The 20,553-nt window shown below is 43.6% G+C and overlaps 1 protein-coding gene and 1 long non-coding RNA gene across 3 annotated transcripts in view; one reads left to right on the forward strand and one right to left on the reverse strand.

The window, feature by feature from the left end:
* FAM135B (family with sequence similarity 135 member B) overlaps positions 1-20,553 on the forward strand; it is a 163,462-nt gene that overhangs the window by 116,174 nt on the left and 26,735 nt on the right. Inside the window, exons 8-9 of the mRNA XM_081873988.1 lie at positions 16,742-16,895; positions 18,353-18,402. Of these exons, the coding sequence (XP_081730114.1) occupies positions 16,742-16,895; positions 18,353-18,402 (204 nt within the window). The remainder of the gene's footprint in view (positions 1-16,741; positions 16,896-18,352; positions 18,403-20,553) is intronic.
* LOC309349074 overlaps positions 1-20,553 on the reverse strand; it is a 323,506-nt gene that overhangs the window by 49,650 nt on the left and 253,303 nt on the right. The gene's annotated exons all lie outside the window — the stretch shown is intronic.

Genomic DNA, 20,553 nt, shown 5'->3' on the forward strand with positions numbered 1-20,553 from the left:
CCATCAGGATACTTCTAATTCATGCGGAGGCTTTTAAAAAAACGAGGAAATGGCTTTAGGTGGTCCTTCCTTCCCCTTTTCAAATGACAAAGGGGAATCTTTGGAGGGGGATTTGAGCATTTTTATCCCCACAAAGTATAGGCTAGGCACTTGCACTTCAAGAGAGATGAAGCTGACTTGGCCATTTATCTTAGCAGGATTGTAATTTCAGTCAAATAGGCCCACAGAGTTTGCATTTGTGAGCTTGATTTATCCCCGCAGCTTCTGAAGGTGGCAAAGTGAGTCAGACCGTTTTGCATACCAATCTCTATGGTTAACAAAAAAGGAAAGGTTAGATTGGCAAGTCACTTTCCACAGGCGGAAGTTGATGATGGCAGTGATTTACCAATAAATAAATATTATTTGGGGGGACAGGCCCATGACGAGATTTCTAAGGAAGAACAATTTAGGATGCAGCAGATCTCTGGCTCAGATGACTGGTGCCCAGCTCAGCAGACATTAAACCCTCAACCCCAGTTTAGCCAAATATATGCTGGCATAATTTGCACATTCTGGCTCTGCCAGCTGAGACTAAAAAAAGGTAAAGGTAAAGGACCCCTGACAGTTAACTCCAGTTGCAGACGACTCTGGGGTGGCGGCGCTCATCTCACTTTACAGGCTGAGGGAGCCAGCGTTTGTCTGCAGACAGTTTTTCCGGGTCATGTGGCCAGCACGACTAAGCCGCTTCTGGCACAATGGAACAACGAAACCAGAGCAGCGCATGGAAATGCCGTTTACCTTCCCGCCGGAGTGGTACCTATTTATCTACTTGCACTTTTTGGTGTGCTTTCAAACTGCTAGGTTGGCAGGAGCTGGGACCGAGCAATGAGAGCTCACCCCGTCGCTGGTATTCGAACCGCCAACCTTCTGATCAGCAAGCCCAATAGGCTCAGTGGTTTAGACTACAGCGCCACCCACGTGCCAACGGAGACTAGGCTGGGGTAAATCCCCAAAAAGAGTCATTCTGGGGGCATGGCATCAGAGATGGAGGACTTAGGCTGGATTTTAATCCTATTTAGCTCAGTCTCATGACCTGGAAACCTGACAGAGAAGACTGTTTCAAAGGCTTGTTTTCCTTCTGCTAGGCTTAGGCAGAGCAGCAGCTGACTGCTGAACGGTATTTGACCCTGGTGTAAATTTACACCATCTTAACGCACAGAAGCCTGCTTTACTTCAGCTTCTTCTGCATACTGATTTATCATTTGCACCCCTTTCAGGAAAAGAGGGACCAGAATACTGCAATGCCCCATATCTCATAATGCTTAATCTGAACTTCTAAAATGTCCTATACATTGGGCCTGCACTTGAAAACTTTGGGGAAATTGTCACTGTAGGAGAGTGGAAGTAAGGCTGAACTTTAAAATGATTGCAAAAGGAAGTACTATTGTTATTGTTTGAGACAGGAATTAAACTAGCGCAAAAACCCCAGCAAACTGAAAGGGGCTAATGTCTATTTAAAAAATAAAAAATAAAAATATTTATTACTTTTAAATCTTACAAAAAGGAAAGAGAAGAAAAAAGAAAAAAACAAAAAAACAAGAAAACGAAAAAACAAAACAATACAATATATAAACAATACAAAACACAACATTAACCCAAACAAAACAAAACAAAAACAATTTAAAAACATACATTATACCATTTCAGTAGTCTATCTTTCATACCCTTGTTTCATCGACCTCCTCTCACCTCCCTTTTTGTATTCCACTTCTATTAATTGTTTCAGCAATTCCTTTCCATCTTTCTCTATTTTCTGTCATATAAATATCTTAACTTATTTTTACCCTTATTTTCCATTAATACTATAATGCTTATTTATGCTTAACTCCTTATAACATTTCAACTAAAGCCATAAGATTTCATTCCAACATTTTTCTAACACTCAGTAATTTTACAATATTTCTATTTCTGAAAATAAACTTTAAAACTTTTTCCAATCTTCTTCCACCATCTCTTCTCCCTGGTCTCGGATACTGCCAGTCATTCGTCAATTCCAAATAGTCCATCAACCTGGTGATCTTCTGTCCGAGGCTCTTAACTCTTTTCCAAGTCCCTTCTGTAGGTCTTCTTCATATTTATACATGCAATTTGCTTTGTCTTCTACTGATCTTGTTCTTATTTTCCTTCCTTTGATACTGAAGAGCAGATCTCGGGGAAGCTCCAACCTAGCAATGCTTTTATTCCTTCTCGACAGGTCAACCAAATCTGCATGGTTAAATCTAAAATTCATAAGGTATTTCAGGACATGTTTCAAAATTCCTCCAAATCCAAAGGCCCCCACAGCTCCAATCTCCTCACGACCCAAGTCCAAATCCCAAAAGTCAGTAAATCCCTGCATGAAGGGATCTATCCAACTTTCCTTCTCCAGTCCAGGCAGGGCTCCGATCCTCAAAATCTGACTTTTTCTAAAATCAATCATAAAAGGCCTCAACTTATAGTCCTCAATTTGCCTCTGTAAGGCTGGGGCTCCCACTTGTATTACTTTAGGTTCAACAACAGCAACTTTCTCCTTCGCCTTCTCGACAATTTGCCCTGTCAAAGTAGATTCCTGTATCAGATCCTGAATAATTTCTGTATTGATGTTCACTTTTTGTTCCAAGTTAGTCACTTTTTGTCCCAAGTTAGTCACTTTTTGTCCCAAGTTATCAATTTTAGTAGTCATGACATCTGTCTTCGTGTGGAGTTGTTCCAACGAGTGACTTATCTTGCATAATGCAATCACTAAAGCTTCTTCTGTCAACATTCTCAAATAGTCCAAGGTCAATCCCTGATTCTCACAGTCTCTTATCTTGCAGCTGGTTCCCCCAGCTCAGCTCTTATAACAGTTTCAAAGGCTCCCTCTAGAGGGAAACAGTTTCTATTTGTGTCAATCCTTTTAAGCACAGTTCAAACAGTAAATATAGTTTCAATTTTCAGTTACTTTTCCTCCTTTTTAAACACAGAAGAGGACAATGGAAACAATATATTTCTCTTATTTAGCTAACTGTCAAGATACGTTCTATTCACAGCCAATGAACTTCAAAACTTTAATCTTACCGGCAGAACCCTTTCCAGGTTCAGAGCTGTGGTGATTTAATTTTCAACACTCTCTCCTGCAGGCTTGCGCGATCCAAAATTCCCCCCCTCTTCTCCTGCTTCCAAGGGGAGTTTAATAGTTTTAATTGATGGAAGTTTAATCCTTTGCGGAAGACTTTCCAAGACCTTAGGTTGCAGCGTCTTTGCTTCAATCTATTTACAAAAGAGGAAGGCGGACTTCCTGTTTAAAACCTTCCCGTTTCGGTGCCAAATTAAGACATTTATAGATCCAGTTTTCCATTCTACTCATGGGTAGTTGCTTAAAATTGAATTGTCCACAGGAAAAAGTCAGCGCTCTCCGGCAACAACAATGCGGCTTCACTCCGTGAAAGAAGCAATCAATTTGAAGCACCGCGCCGCTCACCCCACGTCGCTCCGGATCCCCGAAACCGGGTCTCCCCGCGAGTAGGGGAGGTGCAAAAGGTGCCAGCCAAATCCCAGGCCTGTGATTTTTAGTGGGTCTCCGCCTTCGCCGTGGCGGCCAGACCCTGTTTCCACGGAGTAAATTCCTCCCGATCAGAGGAATTCCGCCATTGCCAGAGGTGCTAACCCGGAAGTCTGAAAGGGGCTAATGTCTAGTTTGATGTCTAGCTTTCATTCCTAATAATTACTGCAAATGGCTGAGAAGGAAGAGTCAGTTGACATTGCGATATATTTATTTCTGAGATATATATATATATATATATATATATATATATATATATATGCCTCTAATACTAACCCTATGAAATCCCTTTCCTGTATCAGCATTAACACAAGTTGATCATAGAATCGTATAATTATCATCTAGTCCTACCTCGTTCAGTGCAGGAACCACAGCTAAATGCTAACAGCCACCATCCTATGTCCCAAGTCTAAGTTTCGGCACAAGACATGATAAAGAATTGTTTGTTTAAGTGACATTATTATATAGCTTTCATGGGGGATGAAAGGACCCCATCCTTTCTGTAAGAATTATATAGAATTATATGGAGTCCAGCTGGGTTACGCCAAAGGTCCACCTCATTCAGCATCCTATTCCCAAGCCAATAAAGGTAAAGGGACTCCTGACCATTAGGTCTAGTTGCAGCCGACTCTGGGATTGCGGCGTTCATCTCTCTCTATTGGCCGAGGGAGCCAGCGTACAGCTTCCGGGTCATGTGGCCAGCATGACTAAGCCACTTCTGGCGAACTAGAGCAGCGCACGGAAATGCCGTTTACCTTCCCGCTGGAGCGGTACCTATTTATCTACTTGCACTTTGACGAGCTTTCGAACTGCTAGGTTGGCAGCAGCAGGGACCAAGCAACATGAGCTCACCCCGTCATGGGGATTTGAACCACCAACCTTCTGATTGGCAAGTCCTAGGCTCTGTGGTTTAACCCACAGCGCCACCCGCATCCCAAGCCTATTGGAAGCCCACAAACAGGACCTGAGTGCATCAGTACTCTTCACATTTGCGAATCCCAGGATCCAGAGGCATAGTGTCTCTGGCACAGCATAATGACCTACCAAATAATGGCAAACTGCTCCACGATTCATAAAATTTCATTGTCCTTGCCTGTAAATTGCTTCAAGGCTGGAGGGTGAACTATGAATAATACAGGAAGTGCCTGCAGGAGCAAGGAAGCAAAAATCAGGGAGAGAATGGGATATTTATGCTAATCTCCCCCAGTTATCCAGACGTTCTTTGATGCACAGCAGTGAATTGCAGCAAATGAGAGCTGTTTGCTTTTTAAAGCAACTTGCCGAACAAAAGTTTGGAATACTTGTGATTGCTGGTTCAAAAGGCAGAAGGAGGGAGAAGAGCTTGAAGAAACATTTCCCTCTACTTGTGTTTCCCAAGCAGCATAGTGTAGATTGCAACCACTATCCAAATCCAGACCATGCGTACAACCCACCTAGGACTGCCAGATGTCAGGGACTGGCTAAGGAGGAGAGGTGGAAGTTGCCATACCAAGAACATCTCAGAGAAAGCATAGAAGAAGATTTTGATTCTGGATTCTGGTGGTAGAAAGCTGGTCACACACACAGAGAGAGGAGGGAAAGAGCTGGGAAGTACTGGAGGCTGGGAGCTTGAAGGATGATGAAGAGGAGGAAAGAGGCAGCTGCCCCAGCAGAGACAGGAATCAGACTTGTCCTTTCTACCACAGAGCAACTCTGACAGCTTCTCTGCTGATAGCTTGCAAGACCAGAACAAGGTGTAAGTTGCATATTTTTGAACAGAGAGCTAGGCAGAAACAGAGAGGGTCCTTGAGGCCCACCGTAGACAGAGGTGTGATGGCCTGAGACTCGGAACTGGAGGAGTCTCGGTCCGCACCGGATCCTCTGCCTTAGGCAGCATCTGAACCGAGTCTGGGGCCTGATTCTGAAGAGCCCCTGTCTACACAGGTTCCCCTGCAACAAGCACCAGCTGAGCCAAGTCAGGGGCCAGAGCCTGCCCTGGCTCCAGATGTGGGGATTACCTCGTTGCCCTCTGCTGGGCAATCTTGTACGGCTGCTCCACTACCAGTTAGGTCAGGAGAGGTCGAGGCGGCGGCTGGGTTTAGTAACCCACTGACATCTCCTGAGCTGCAGAGACTGAGGTCTGAGAGAAGGAGAGACCTGAGTACTCGCAGGAGGAGTGCTTGCCTTTGGGCGAGACAGGGAGGTGAGTCACCAGGGGATCAGGACTCTGACCATTGCCCCGTCAGAGATAAAAGGCTGCTGGACCCAGGTTGCGGGAGCAACATTGCTGCTTGCTGGAACCTGCCTGTGACCTTGTGCCTGACCTAGCCTGGTTTCCTACCTCGGCCCTGTTGGACTGACTCCTCACGGAATCCTTGGATTTGGGACAGGACCTGGACCGTGTGACTCGGGTTAACCCCCGGGGCCCAGGACAAGAGGGAGTGTCTTAATATGGAGGGATAGGGAGTGAAGGAGGAGGTACAAGCCAGTCTGGGCACCTGCTTCTTCTAGACAGGGAAGAACCTTTGAAGTCTCCATGTGTTCTGCTTCCTTAATCAAGGAACTAAATGTAAGTTAAGCGGTATTTCTCTGTCTTTCTCTGATCTGTGAACGACTTGCTTTCCTTGTCAGCTCCCTGAGGCCAGGCTACACTTTGGATATTTGTATCAAAGCTTTAAAAAGGAGCAAGGTGAAATAACTGTGACTGCTGCATAGGCAAAGACCATAGCTCAGTGGTAGAGCATCTGTTTTACATGTTTAAAAATGAGCAGAGACAACCTCTAGTGTCAAGGAGTTCCACAGGACAGGGGCTACCACACTAAAGGCTTGGCCCCTGGTAAATGCCAGCCTCAGGGCCATTTGTGGAACCACCGCCAATGCCCCACCAGAAGACCTCAGGTGGGGCATAAGGAATCAGGAAGTCCTTAAGGTACTTTGTGCCAAAGTTGTTCCAAGCTTTGTGAATTTGCACAAGAACCTTGACCCTGTCGTGCTCAGAAGTTGATCACCAGTGCAGTAATCCTATTCAGGGCATTTTAAGGGATGGCACATCTGACAGCAGACCAGGAGATTGGTGGAGACAATCCCTTCCCACACAATTGCTTGTGATTCATTGGAGTTGAGGCTGGAAGCCACGGCTGTCTTCTAGATTGAAAGAAACCAATAAAGGCGTCCGTGAGGAAATGTCAGATTGACTGTAAAGCAAATAAAGCTGGAAAGGTTGGAGTCATTGATCACTATCAGGTGACAGGGTGGTATTTCCTCTCTGGTGATTGCTTGACACTTTGTATAAGTTTGCTCTTCTCATCCTCTGCACATTTACTCATCTTCTGCAGCCATCCTTTTCATTTCCCCTCCTTTTCCATGGAAAAACAGTGTGACTTGAAATGTTGCGCAGCTGGCTTGATTGCATAGCGCTGCTCTCCTCCAGATGTCAAGAGGGTCTCTGGAGTGGATACAGTGGGTGGACGTTGTTTCGTAGCCTGACAGAATGTTCTGTCCCTCGCGGATCTTTTGCAGGAAGATATGTGAAGATGTCTTCCGAGAGTTGCAGCTCTTTGCAAGAATTGACACCTGCGCTGAATCTGTGGCTCTAGGGAGGTAGCTTTAACCTCACTGTCTCACCCAACAATGGATGCTGCAGAGTGTGAATTCACAGCACAGGTTATGTGACCGAACAGCATCAGGATGCTCATTTTGGGATGAGCAAATCTGCCTCCATTTCTGTTTGTTGTTTTGCCTTCTTGAATGCTGGCATTTAAGGGAGGCACAAATATCCCGGTTCTTATTCCTAATACAGTGGTACCTTGGTTCTCAAACTTAATTCGTTCAGGAAGTCCGTTCCAAAACCAAAGCATTCCAAAACCAAGTGCGCTTTCCCATAGAAAGTAATGGAAAATGGATGAATCCGTTCCAGACTTTTAAAAACAACCCCTAACACAGCAACTTAGGATGAATTTTACTCTCTAGCGAGACCATTGATCCATAAGAAGAAGGCAGTCACACAATCGATTAGTAGCTGAACTGGGTTCCACACAGTCACAAAAACAAAACAAAAAGAGCTGCAAAAACAAAAATGCAAAACAAATAGCAAAAACAGACAGACCTCAGCGTGACACTCAAAACGGAAGTGTGGCACTCAAAACGGAGCATGTTCGGCTTCTGGAAAAAGTTTGCAAACCAGAATACTTACCTTTGAAGTGTTTGGGTTCTAAGTTATTTGAGTACCAAGGCTTTTGAGAACCAAGGTACCACTGTAGGGCTTTTTTCTTTGCAAGTACTCTAAGTGAGCGTGATCAAACGATTAATATTGTGATCTTTGCCAGCACCAACCTTGCCTTCCTCCCCATTGGCTCAACTGGGCCAAATGGGAAAAGCAGTGGCACACATGATCTAGCTCTTCATTAGCACATCCTTTCTTGCAGTTCTTCCTGAGACTATGAGTTCCAGAATTATCTTCAGAAATGTGTCCATCTTCTTGACGTTTGGGCCCTGACCTTTTCCCACCAGCCATGCCTCTAGGACAAGGTTTCCCAAACCTGGGTCTCCAGCTGTGGTTGGACTACAACTCTCATCATCCCTAGCTAGCAGGACCCATGGTCAGGGATGATGGGAGCTGTAGTCTAAAAACAGCTGGAGGCCCGAGTTTGAGAAACTCTGCTTTGGAACAATGCTACACCCTGACATAGCACCATTGTGAAAGGACTTGGAATTGGAAAGGCATTCCATTCAGTTTGCACCTAAAGGCAAACCGACCAAATTGGTGCACTCTGAAATGATACCTGAACCAAAATACAACCATCCTTTGAAAACTCGCACTTCTCTAAATTTTGCAGGGCAGTTCTCCAGCCAGGTAATGTGTACAGAATTGTGTATACTGGGGTAAAGCATGCCTAGAAATGCATATGTTAGTGAAAACAGAATACAGAGATGCATTGTATTATTTTTCCTAGCCTATGCACATTTTAAGCTGCCCAGAATTGTTGTTGTTGTTATTGTTGTTGTTGTTGTTGTTGTAAATAATAAAATTGTTGTTGTTCTTACCTTACTCTAGTACAGTAGTATCTCATTTTGCAACCGGGATCTGTCCTGGAGCCTTGGCCGATGGCCAAAAAGTACGCTGGACAAAGTGCCATGTCTGTGCATGCAATTCTGTGCATATGCGAGTGGCGAAGCTGGAAGTAACCCATTCTGGTACTTCCAGGTTTGTCGCGGACGTTCAATGGAACAGGCGCTCAATGAGGCAGATGCTAGACAAGGTACCACTGTATATACATTTTGGCTGGAGAACTGCATTACAAAATGCCGAGAAATGTGAATGCCAAAGCATGGCTGTGTTTCAGTTCCCCTATAGCAGGGGTAGGCAACCTAAGGCCGGGGGGCGGATCCGGCCCAATCGCCTTCTAAATCCGGCCCATGGACGGTCCGGGAATCAGCGTGTTTTTACATCAGTGGAGTGTGTGCTTTTATTTAAAATGCATCTTTGGGTTATTTGTGGCGCATAGGAATTCACTCATATTTCCCCCCTCAAAATATAGTCCGGACCCCCACATGGTCTGAGAGACGGTGGTCCGGCCCACGGCTGAAAGTTTGCTGACCCCTGTCCTATAGTTTCAGGAGGTGTAAATGAAGTAGGTTCACTTTTAAAAGCAAACTGAATTTCCTTCCCCACCCCTATCCAGAACTTTGGCTTCAGCACTATTGAAAACTCATTATTTTGCCTCCTTTTGCAAAGCAATACAGTGCTGGGAGCTCTGGCGAGAACCAATTATTACAGTCCTGCTTCCCTCCTTCCCTTTAATCTGCTGCTTCAGAAGCTGTCAAATAATGAAGCTGTGCCATGATGCGATGATCCCCACTTACATAGAGAAGAGACCAATTTTGTTTACTCGCTGGAGAAAGTGTTCCGAACTCCTAATTAAGTGGAAAGCACTGATGCTGCTTTGGAGATGTCCCTGCCACAATCATAATGTTCCGGGGGAACAAGTGGGGAAATTACGTGGGGTGTATGCGATGCAGTGTTACATGAAAGTACCATCTTTTTCCGTGTATAACACGCCCCCATGTATAAGATGCCCCCCATTTTGGGGGATTCCAGATTAAGAAAATGGGGGGAGACTGTCCAGAGTTGCTGAGCTTTTGGGGAAGGATTGCCCATAGCTTTTGGGGGGCAGAGTTGCTGAGCTTTTTTAAGGGGTGATTGCCAAAATCCGGTCACCCGCCTGCCCTACGCTGCTACACTGCCAATCACGCACATAGTTTGTCCCCTTGCAGGCAGAGGCCGCCAATCATGCTCAATTGCAGCAATGACAGCCAATCAACACCAGCCCTTCCCGCTGCCACCAATCCAATGCCCAATAGCCGCAGACAGTCTCTGGCACGCGGCAGCAACCAATCCCACATCCCCACTATGCACTATCTGTGTATAAGACGACCCCCCATTTTTAACATTAATATTTAATTTTAAAAAAAACCCTCGTCATACACAGAAAAGTACGGTAACTCGTTCTACTGGTGAAATGTTTTGCACCAGTGGAACGTTGGTGCACAAGAGGATGCATAAACAGGATGCAGGTAACTTTGTTTCTGCTAGTGCAACAGTTGCATTAGATTATGTTGTTGTGCAACATTAAAACTCACCCATCCGCTCCTGCAAAAGCCACTTTTTATTTATGTATTTTTACAGGCACCTTTGTGTTAGCGGATGGAGAATGTTGGTTAGAGCTCTGTTTTGTTGATCATATGTGGAGCTGTGGGAAATTTTCTTTGAAGGTCACGTTGATCAAGGTCCTTTTAAAAAGTTCCCAAAATGCGCAGCCAAATCATGGGCTGCATATTCAAGCCAGCATGGAAATTCAGACCATTTCCTCCCTGCCACTAAGCATCTATGTCATAGTTCTTATTGAATTATCGAGGGCTGGTTATATAGGGTTGCCATATTTTTAAGAGCAAAATTTGCCGACTTCTACTTTTCACTATGGATAGCTGTGACGACTCTCACTTTAAATATTCCTACTATATGTAGGCTATAGAAGCTGTGATATAAGCGGGTGGCGCTGTGGTCTAAACCACTGAGCATCTTGGGCTTGCCAATCAGAAGGTCGCGGTTCGAATCCCCGCAACGGGGTGTGCTCCTGTTGCTCTTTCCCAGCTCCTGCCAACCTAGCAGTTCAAAAGCATACCCAAAAGTGCAAGTAGATAAATAGGTACCACTCCGGTGGGAAGGTAAATGGCATTTCTGTGCGCTGCTCTGGTTTTGGTGTTCATTGCGCCAGAAGCGGCTTAGTCATGCTGGCCACATGACCCAGAAAAACTGTGTGTGGACAAACGTCAGCTCCCTTGGCCTGTAAAGCGAGATGAGCACTGCAACCCCAGAGTCGTCTGTGACTAGACTTAACTGTCAGGGGTCCTTTATCTTTTTACTATATGTAGGCTATAGAAGCTGTGATATATTGCTGGTAGCCTTGTTCTTAACCTTCAGCAACAAAATAATAATAACAATAATACACAGGACTCAACTTCATTGGATGCCCATGAGATCTAGAATTAGGAGAGAGGGAATAAAACTCCCTATCCACTTTCTTCCACACAAAGCATATTTTTGACACCTGCCCAAACCATCAGTCTTAAGAGGCATTGTGAACCTCAGGGTGTGTTCCTGTGGAGGAGGAGGTCAACAGCATTGACGAGAGACCTTCCTCAGGAAATTACACCAGGAGAGCAAGAGTACACCCTGAAATATGGCATTGTGAATAGACACATCTTCCTAATTATTTCTTTTAATAGCTCTTTCAAAATTGCTTCTGTTGGGAGTAAGTAATTTGCTTCATTTGAACATGGCACCGCCACTTTATTCCTCTGTTACTAGTCATTTTACAGCATTCTGGTAATGACCTGTCACATTATAGAAAAGTAGTAGATCAATAAACGCAGGACAGGTTGGTAATTAAAATGATGTGATGCACACCTTGAAAGTTCATTTGTGATTCTATAATGGTGCTGTTCCAAGGTGCTTTGTGCATGTTTTATGATAAACAATTGGGAAAGGTATTAATTGTCTGCGTGTTCCTTGTAGATGGCCTGTACATTTCTTAATTTGTAAGTAAGGGAGGGGGAGAGGTCTGGATATAACTCTGCTCTGAATGGCTCAGTGAAAAGGAGGAGAAAGCTCTCAGCAACTAATAGCCATTATGGCTAAGCTCTGCCTTCACAGTAATGCTCTAAATACCAGTTGCTGGAGACACAGTAGGAGAGCTCGTGTGCTCGAATCCTGCTTGCAGGTTTCACACAGGCATCCGGATGCCTGCTGTGAGGCTAAATGGTCCATTGGCCTGATCCAGCAGCATGTTCGTATGTACTTATCAAAACTCATACAAATGTTACTGCTCCTTTCCTGGCAGATCTCTCCTTTTGTGGTTGAACCGATTCCTGAAATTCCAATCCGGACTGTGACTCACACTGTGTCAGGTTGAAATAATTTATGTCACACTGACATTTTCTTGCTAATATTCAAGGAGGTTTATGTATCCAGTGTAGCGATAGCACGTAAATTCAGTGCCGTTCGCATTCTAACATGAGCCTGCCCATTTCATGCTTCCCAAAACGATAGGTGAACTGAAAGGGAACTGTCCTTCAAAATTCACACTTCTCTGAATTTTGTGATGTAGCTCTCCATCCCAAGCATATGGAGAAATAATAATAATAATAATAATAATAATAATAATAATAATAATAATAATAATATAGGAGGAGGAGGAAATGTGCAGAGATATGCATACATGAGTGAAAATACAACACAAAAGTGTCTTGAATTGCGGGGAGCTGCTTTCAAAATTTTGTGTATTAGGAAAAATGAGCACTGGGAAATTTTGTTGGCCCAGAGTGAAACAGAGCATATGGATGTCTGAAGATTAAAAGTCCTTTGAAATCAAAGTGTTTGATGGCAATTTAATTCAAATTTGAAAGTTTGGCTAATGAATAAAGGTTTTCAACTACAGTTGTACCTTGGGTTAAGTACTTAATTCGTTCTGAAGGTCTGTTCTTAATCTGAAACTGTTCTGAACCTGAAGCACCACCTTAGCTAATGGGGCCTCCTGCTGCTGCCATGCCGCCGTCACGCAATTTCTGTTCTCATCCTGAAGCAAAGTTCTTAACCCAAGGTACAATTTCTGGGTTAGTGGAGTCTGTAACCTGAAGCGTATGTAATCTGAAGCGTATGTAGCCCGAGGTACCACTGTAGTGCTATGCTGAAATCACATTCAAATATTCTCAAAGGGGAGAGGAATCTCAGTGAAAGTCTCACAAAGGGGATATGCATGTTTGATTGTTTTTGCTAGACTTGGCTTACTTTTGAGGTGACTGATTCTACAAATCATTGGTCCAGTGCTCTGCAGCCTTCCCGGCTTCACACACTTCAGTGAAATCCCGGGGGATGGGGGGAGAGAGAGAGAGAGAGAGAGAGAGAGAGAGACGCCAGGAGTCAATGCCTGTCATAATACTTTTTCAGTTCAGAAAGTGTGGGCAGTCAGGGAATCTGACCAGTGCTGGATAAATATTGGGACAGATTCAATGTTGCACTGTTACAAATGTTCCATTAGTGCAAGAATTTCTACTTGCCCAATGGAATCATCTCCCCCTTTTCCCACTCCTTATACGCTCAAAGCTCATTTTGGTGGGTGAGGGGGCACACCATGGGGGGAGGAGAAGGGGAAGTTACTAAGGCACTAGTAAAAGTCATTGTCTGTGTGTCTGCTAGCAGGACCAGTTGTTGTTGTTGTTTAGTCATTTAGTCATGTCCAACTCTTCGTGACCCCATGGACCAGAGCATTCCAGGCACTCCTGTCTTCCACTGCCTCCTGCAGCTTGGTCAAACTCATGCTGGTAGCTTCGAGAACACTGTCCAACCATCTTGTCCTTGGTCGTCCCCTTCTCCTTGTGCCCTCAATCTTTCGCAACATCAGGGTCTTTTCCACCAGGACCCTAAGATTATATTCCGAGGCCCTTCTTCATCTTCCTCCTCCACAAGAGGGCATTAACATGAAAACAGGCATTTTCTGCTCCCAGTTTGTAGAATGCTCTCTGTCCAACCATCTCGTCCTCTGTTGTCCCCTTCTCCATGTACCCTCCATCTTTCCAGGGATTCTTCTCTTTTCCAGGGTCTTTTCCAGGGATTCTTCTCTTCTCATGAGGTGGCCAAAGTATTGGAGCCTCAGCTTCAGGATCTGTCCTTTCAGTGAGCACTCAGTATCTAAATCCAGCCCATTCACTGGAAAGAAAAACAGACACTGTGCTTGACCACCTTGCAGTGATAACGCAAGACCAAAGCCCCAAACCCACAATTATTATTTTTCTACAAAATTCTAAAAGGGTCCTGAGAATGAGTCAGAGCAATGAAAATGTCTTTCACAGGTGCAGAAAGCATTTGAAAAACTGGAGAATGGATTTCAGAAAAGCACAAGTTTTCACTGCTGTGAAATAACGCATCCCCCATTCTGCTCCTCTGTTGTTTATTATCTTGTTTCACAGCATTTTGAACTGAGACAGGCTGCAAACATGTCCTTTAAAATGTTGCCTTGTTTTGCAACCACACTGCATTAAGTTTGAAAATTAGGTGGTGTTGTGAATTGATGACTTTCGAAGCAAAATGAAACATTTGGTTGCTGTCGTGGCTTTTCTAAACAATACGAGGGTGGAATACCCCCTCCTTGCAGCGTGATAAATACAGAGAGAAAGAAGAAAAAAATGACATGTGGGAATTGTGTCTTTGCTGTAATTCTCTATCTCTATCAAGTGCACTCTATCAAGTGCATACAGCTCTGGGCTGTAGGGGAACGTCTTAGTTTAGAATAGAAGTTAGCATAGTAGTGTTTTATTAATTCACAAATGATTGAGATATAAAGAGAGGGATTGTTTCGCTCCTATTGCAATAATGATGATGATGATAATTTTATTTATACTCTGCCCTCCCTGGGCTCATAATAGGACAAAAACAAATCAATTTAAAATACAAGTCAAAATACAATTTAAAATGCAGCCTCATTTTAAAAGTAGACCATAGATCAACACCATAAGGAGAGGGAAACACAAGGGTTAGGCTGAGTCCAACCAAAGGCCAGGCGGAACAGCTCTGTTTTTCAGGCCCTGCGGAAAGATGTCAAGTCCCGCAGGGCCCTAGTCTCTTGTGACAGAGTGTTCCACCAAGTCGGGGCCAGTACTGAAAAGGCTCTGGCCCTAACCACCTTGCGACCTGGGACCTCCAAGGTGTTGTCATTTGTGGACCTTAAGGTCCTTCATGGTGTATACCAGGAGAGGCAGTCCCATAGGTAGATCACTGTAAGATCACCAAAATGACTGTGATTAGCAGCTGATTCAGAACGGATGAGGGACACAATGCTCCAGAAGCTATCAGAAGCGGCTCTCTGGGTGAAGTAGATCCCCTGTACTAGTATGCCAGCAGGAGGGTTATTGGGTTATTGTTGCTTACAGGGTTGGGGAGACAGTAGGGAGGTCATCACAGTCACCTTTAGTCTTGGAAACACCTGGCATGCAAAATATTGGTCTAGCTAAACCTTGGTGTTGTTCTCCAAGGGAAGTCTTTTTAAGCCAACTCAGCCTGGAACTATTGTAAATCGAGCGCTGCAATACTGGTGGAATTAATTGGTGAATTAATTGCATAACCCCAGGGGAAGGTGAGCCTTTTTTATTCTCTTTCAATATACAGTGGACGCTCGGGTTGCGAACGTGATCTGTACGGGAGGCATGTTCGCAACCTGCAACACTGGGTCTGCACACACACGGGTTGCGATTCGGCACTTCTGCGTATGTGCAAAGTGTGATTTAGCGCTTCTGCACATGTGTGACCACCAAAACCAGGAAGTAACCTGTTCCGGTACTTCCAGATTTCGGTGCATCCATAACCCCAAAACACGCAACCTGAAGCTTCTGTAACCTGAGGTATGACTAAACAAAATAAAAAAATTCCTTCCAGTAGCACCTAAAAGACCAGCTAAGTTAGTTCTAGGTATGAGCTTTCGTGTGCATGCACACTTCTTCAGATACACTGAAACAGAAGTCACCAGACCCTTCTAAATAGTGGGAAGGTGGGGAGGGGTATTACTCAGAAGGGTGGTGGGAATGGGTGATTGGCAGATAGCTGTGATGAGCCTGTTGATGACTCTTAACGACTGCAATAGGTCTTACAGGAAAAAGCAAGGGGTGAAAAGGTGAAAAATGGCTTTGTCATGTAAAATGAGATAAGAATCCAATGTCTTTGTTCAGACCAGGTCTCTCCATGGTTTTAAGTTTGGTAATAAGTTGCAATTCAGCAGCTTCTCTTTCCAGTCTATTTCTGAAATTCCTTTGTAATAGAACAGCTACTTTGAGATCTTGTATAGAATGTCCTGGGAGACTGAAGTGTTCTCCTACTGGTTTCTCTGTCTTGTGATTCCTGATGTCAGGACTATGGCAGACCAACATGGCTACCTATCTGTAACTGAGGTATGACTGTATATGTACTTGCAGTTTTACCTGGTAAACCTCCCCCAAAAGGCAACTGTTTGAAATGCGCAAGCAAGCTTGAAAGAACACTCTGCTGCCATTGTGGTTCAATTATAATACTGACTGGGTGAGGATTCTGGCAGCTACCCTTAGTGGAAGGATAGAAAGAATTCTGGACTGGAGTTATTTTGCTCTTGTGGAGGTACCAGCATGTTGGGAGATGGAGCGAGACTACAGAGGGGAATTCTGGATGGCTGCCCAGAGCTAATGGTGTCTTTTTCTTTGGGATGTGGCGTATTATGGCTCCTGTGAGCAGAAATCAAAAATGGAATTGCTGGAATGTGGATAACAACAGGGAAGAATATTTCACACAGAACTATGAAGACAAAACTTGAACAGACCAGTGGTTGCAAACATAAATGAAAAGCAAGGGAAGGATCAACATCAGAATGGTTTATTGACTAATTAAGAAATGCAATGTGATACTAGATGATCAGCACTCTGCAAAATTCAGAGCATGGGAAGTCACCCAAAGATATATAATTTGGCATTTATATTTGGCTATATTTGATTGCTTTTTAATTTGGAATGTTTTGATGTGGTTTTTACTGGATTATTAAAATGGAAAACTTAATAAATATTTCTTTTAAAATGAGCGTTGCGATAATCTGCTCCTCTTGTCCCTTTCTCTCTTCCTTTCTCATGCAGGGGAGCTTTTATGTGCCCTCTGAAAACTGCATGCAACATGCGCACAAGTGGCACAAAGACCTTTGCCTCCTGCTCCTCAAGGCGTATCGCGGACTCCACATGTATTATGCCTTCATCACGAAGGAGATTCCCAATTTGCCACAGCTGAAGTTAGGTAAGAGGACAGCCGTGGCCTGAGATCTGAGCACGTGGACCGGTTCTCATGTTCAGGTGACCTGAAGCCCAACAAAATGACTGATTCTGCCATACCAATCTCCCCTCTTTGCTGCCATAAGGAAACTGCTTACACACATCGGTCCAGTTACCTTGGCAATAGGCTCATAGTTTCCTCTCCCTTTTGTGCTGTTTGGAGCACCTTCAAACAACCATTAAAAAGGAAACTTTTTGCAGGGGACACCAAAACCCCCAAATTTCAGTTTATCCCCAGCTTAAAGCAGGCCACACTTCTTGCTGCCACAACCCTCTCACCACCTGCAATATAATGGCAATAATGCCAGCCTCCCTGACAGGCTGTTCTATAAGTTCACAGAACAATAAACCTTGGGAATTATTGTTGTTGTTGTTGTTGTTGTTTAGTCATGTCCAACTCTTCATGACCCCATTGGCCTGAGCATGCCAGGCACTCCTGTCTTCCACTGCCTCCCGCAGTTTGGTCAAACTCATGCTGGTAGCTTCAAGAACACTGTCCAACCATCTCGTCCTCTGTCATCCCCTTCTCCTTGTGCCCTCCATCTTTCCCAGCATCAGGATCTTCTCCAGGGAGTCTTCTCTTCTCATGAAGTGGCCAAAGTATTGGAGCCTCAGCTTCAGGATCTGTCCTTCCAGTGAGCACTCAGGGCTGATTTCCTTCAGAATGAATAGGTTTGATCTTCTTGCAGTCCATGGGACTCTCAAGAGTCTCCTCCAGCACCAGAATTCAAAAGCATCAATTCTTCGGCAATCAACCTTCTTTATGGTCCAGCTCTCACTTGGGAATACAATCTATAAATAACTTATTCTGCATGCCATTATTCTGATTCAGTGCTGTCTTATCTGATTCAGTGCCATCTTTAAAGAGATTTCTGGAGTTTAGCTGAAATGATATACAGCGGGAGTTTAGAGCATATAGAGTTCAATTTGTGTTCCCCACCTCTCTCTCAGATTCTACCCATTGTCCATAGGATATGAATCTTTAAATAGGTCAATTTTTTAAATTCCCTGGTTAAATGGGGTGCATAGAAGACTAGCAGGCCTCTGAAATTTTAATTTAGGATGAATGATGTCACAATTTTATTCCAATTGGCAAGAATAACTCCTGTAATGAATTAAAGAAGGGGGGGCTGTATGAATTATCCAACTTACCTTTGATTTGCTTTTTTCCCCAAAGGGTAGATTGTGGTCTTTATTTATGCTATATTGAGTTGGTGGTGAATTTTATTTTAATTTTTTTTGGCACCTTGTTGTATCTGGCAAGATATATGAGAAAAGATGGAGCAACCAAGTGTATTCCGTCATTTCAATTGAGACATTTGGCTGAGGTCTTCTGATGTTCCTGTTATCATGCAAATCAACCCTGGGCACAGATGCTTCTGAAGTAATTGATTGTACCTTTTTCTTCTTATTTTTTTCTAGAGGATCTTTCTGTAGAAGACACCCTGTTGCAGCTGTCTGCAGAGCTACAGGTAGCTAGCACAATAGCGCACACCCATGTGTGCATTTCCCAAACAACTGCAAGAGCAATATATCATTTTTCCTCTTCAAATATGCATGTCCATTGTCAAGTACTACATGCATCTATGGGGAAGGGAGTGTTGTGTTAGAATGCAAACGATTATGTGAGTTTTGCATTCCAGCACAATGACTTCTGCATGGGGTTGGAGCACTTTCTGTCAGTGATTTGTGAATCCATTTCATTCCAGCCCACTCCCCTTTTGCATGTTCTTTCCCATAATTCAATTCTGTGCAGTTTCCTTGTTCACACGTCATCCTTCTTTTCTAAAAGAAAACACACAAACCTTCTCAAACATCTTTTTTTAAAAAAAATATACATTCTAATGTTTATTTTCTATCAAAATCTGTATATAATTTTTATCTTCTGTCAAAAATGTATCCAAATATTTTGATATGTTTAAATTGCTGAGAGGTGACACATGATAGTGTCTTGAAAGTGACATGGAGCAGGGCCTTCTTGGCGGTGATGCCACATTTTCAGAACACCCTACCTAGTTGCATCTGATTGGCTTCCACAGTGGATATATTTAAACAAAGACTGAATACATATCTTTTCTTTTGCCCAGGGTTTTGTATCTTAATGGCAATTCCTATCTGCTTCTGATTTGATTGTGATCCTGTTCTTCTAACTCTACTACACCTTGCTTTACCTAGCTGATGCTCTTATGCTCACTTGGTGAAGATTGTGGGATGTAAAAACAACTAAGAAACAAAGAAGAAGAAGAAGAAGAAGAAGAAGAAGAAGAAGAAGAAGAAGAAGAAGAAGAAGAAGAAGAAGAAGAAGAAGAAGTTATTATTTATGCCCTGCCCTGATCCATGTGCAGACCAAGTGATTTTGTATAGGAATCTGAAAAGATCAAATCTGTCAAGCTTCCTTACCCCCTATGAAGGAAAGCAAAAACTATTGAGGCTTTTTTAAAAAAGAAAGAAAGAAAGAAAAACCCCTGAAATGTTTGGAAAGAGGTTTACTTTTCTCTTCAGATTCCATAATGTAAAATCACTGAATGAAGTTGATTGGCAGTAGGCACACAAGACAACATATTTTCACCCAACACAGAGTGGTTCAGCTTATAAATCTTACTGCCACATGATAGCTACAATGATGGCTAAAAAGTTAAAGGTAAAGGACCCCTGACAGTTAAGTCCAGTCGCAAACTACTCTGAGGTTGTGGCACTCATCTCACTTTACTGGCTGAGGGAGCCAACATTTGTCTGCAGACAGTTTTTTCATGTGGCCAGCATGACTAAGTCACTTCTGGAAAAACCAGATCAGTGCACAGAAACGCTGTTTACCTTCCCGCCGGAGCGGTACCTATTTATCTACTTGCACTTTGACGTGCTTTCGAACAGCTAGGTTGGCAGAAACTGGGACCAAAAAACAGGAGCTCACCCTGTCACGGGGATTCAAACCTCCAACCTTCTGATTGGCAAGCCCAAGGCTCAGTGGTTTACACCACAGCGCCACCTGCATCCCTACAATGATGGCTACAGCCACTCAAAAGAGATATCCAGCAGAGTTGTTCTTAGGCATGGGATCTTATTGTGAGACGATCACTGGTGATGTTTCTCATGGGTGGCATTATCGTGCCCTGTGGTGTTCTCAGAATGGCTGGGTAGTATTATGCTCGGTTCCAAAGCAAAGAACTTGATTAAGGCTGGGGTATTAGCATTATTTTTATTATTATTTATTCATGTACGTGCCACTTAATTGCCAATGTGTCTTCTAAACGGTTTTAGAAGTATAAAAGCAATTACAAAACGAAAATATTAACACACCTAATTGAAATACACAAGAAAACAACCTCCTTGAAAGATTACAATAAACCACCCACACTTAGAATATTCAATACAACAGCCCATTAAAACAGCACAACTGTTAAAAGAGTTAAAGCAGCCATTGAAACAGGAAGTTTGGTTCAGGAGATCGGAAAAATGCTTGCTTAAACAGGTGTACCTTCAGAAGATGGTGCAATGGCAATACCAAATGGACATCCCACATTTCAGCAGAGAGAGTTTTCCAGAATACTTGGACTGCCAACGTGATGGACAAAAAGTCCAAAGCTGTGGTGGCAGGCAAAAGCATTCACAGCAGTGGTGGAAAA

The sequence above is a fragment of the Podarcis erhardii genome (genome assembly GCF_964252035.2).
Source record: "Podarcis erhardii genome assembly, chromosome: 8".
NCBI lineage: Eukaryota > Metazoa > Chordata > Lepidosauria > Squamata > Lacertidae > Podarcis > Podarcis erhardii.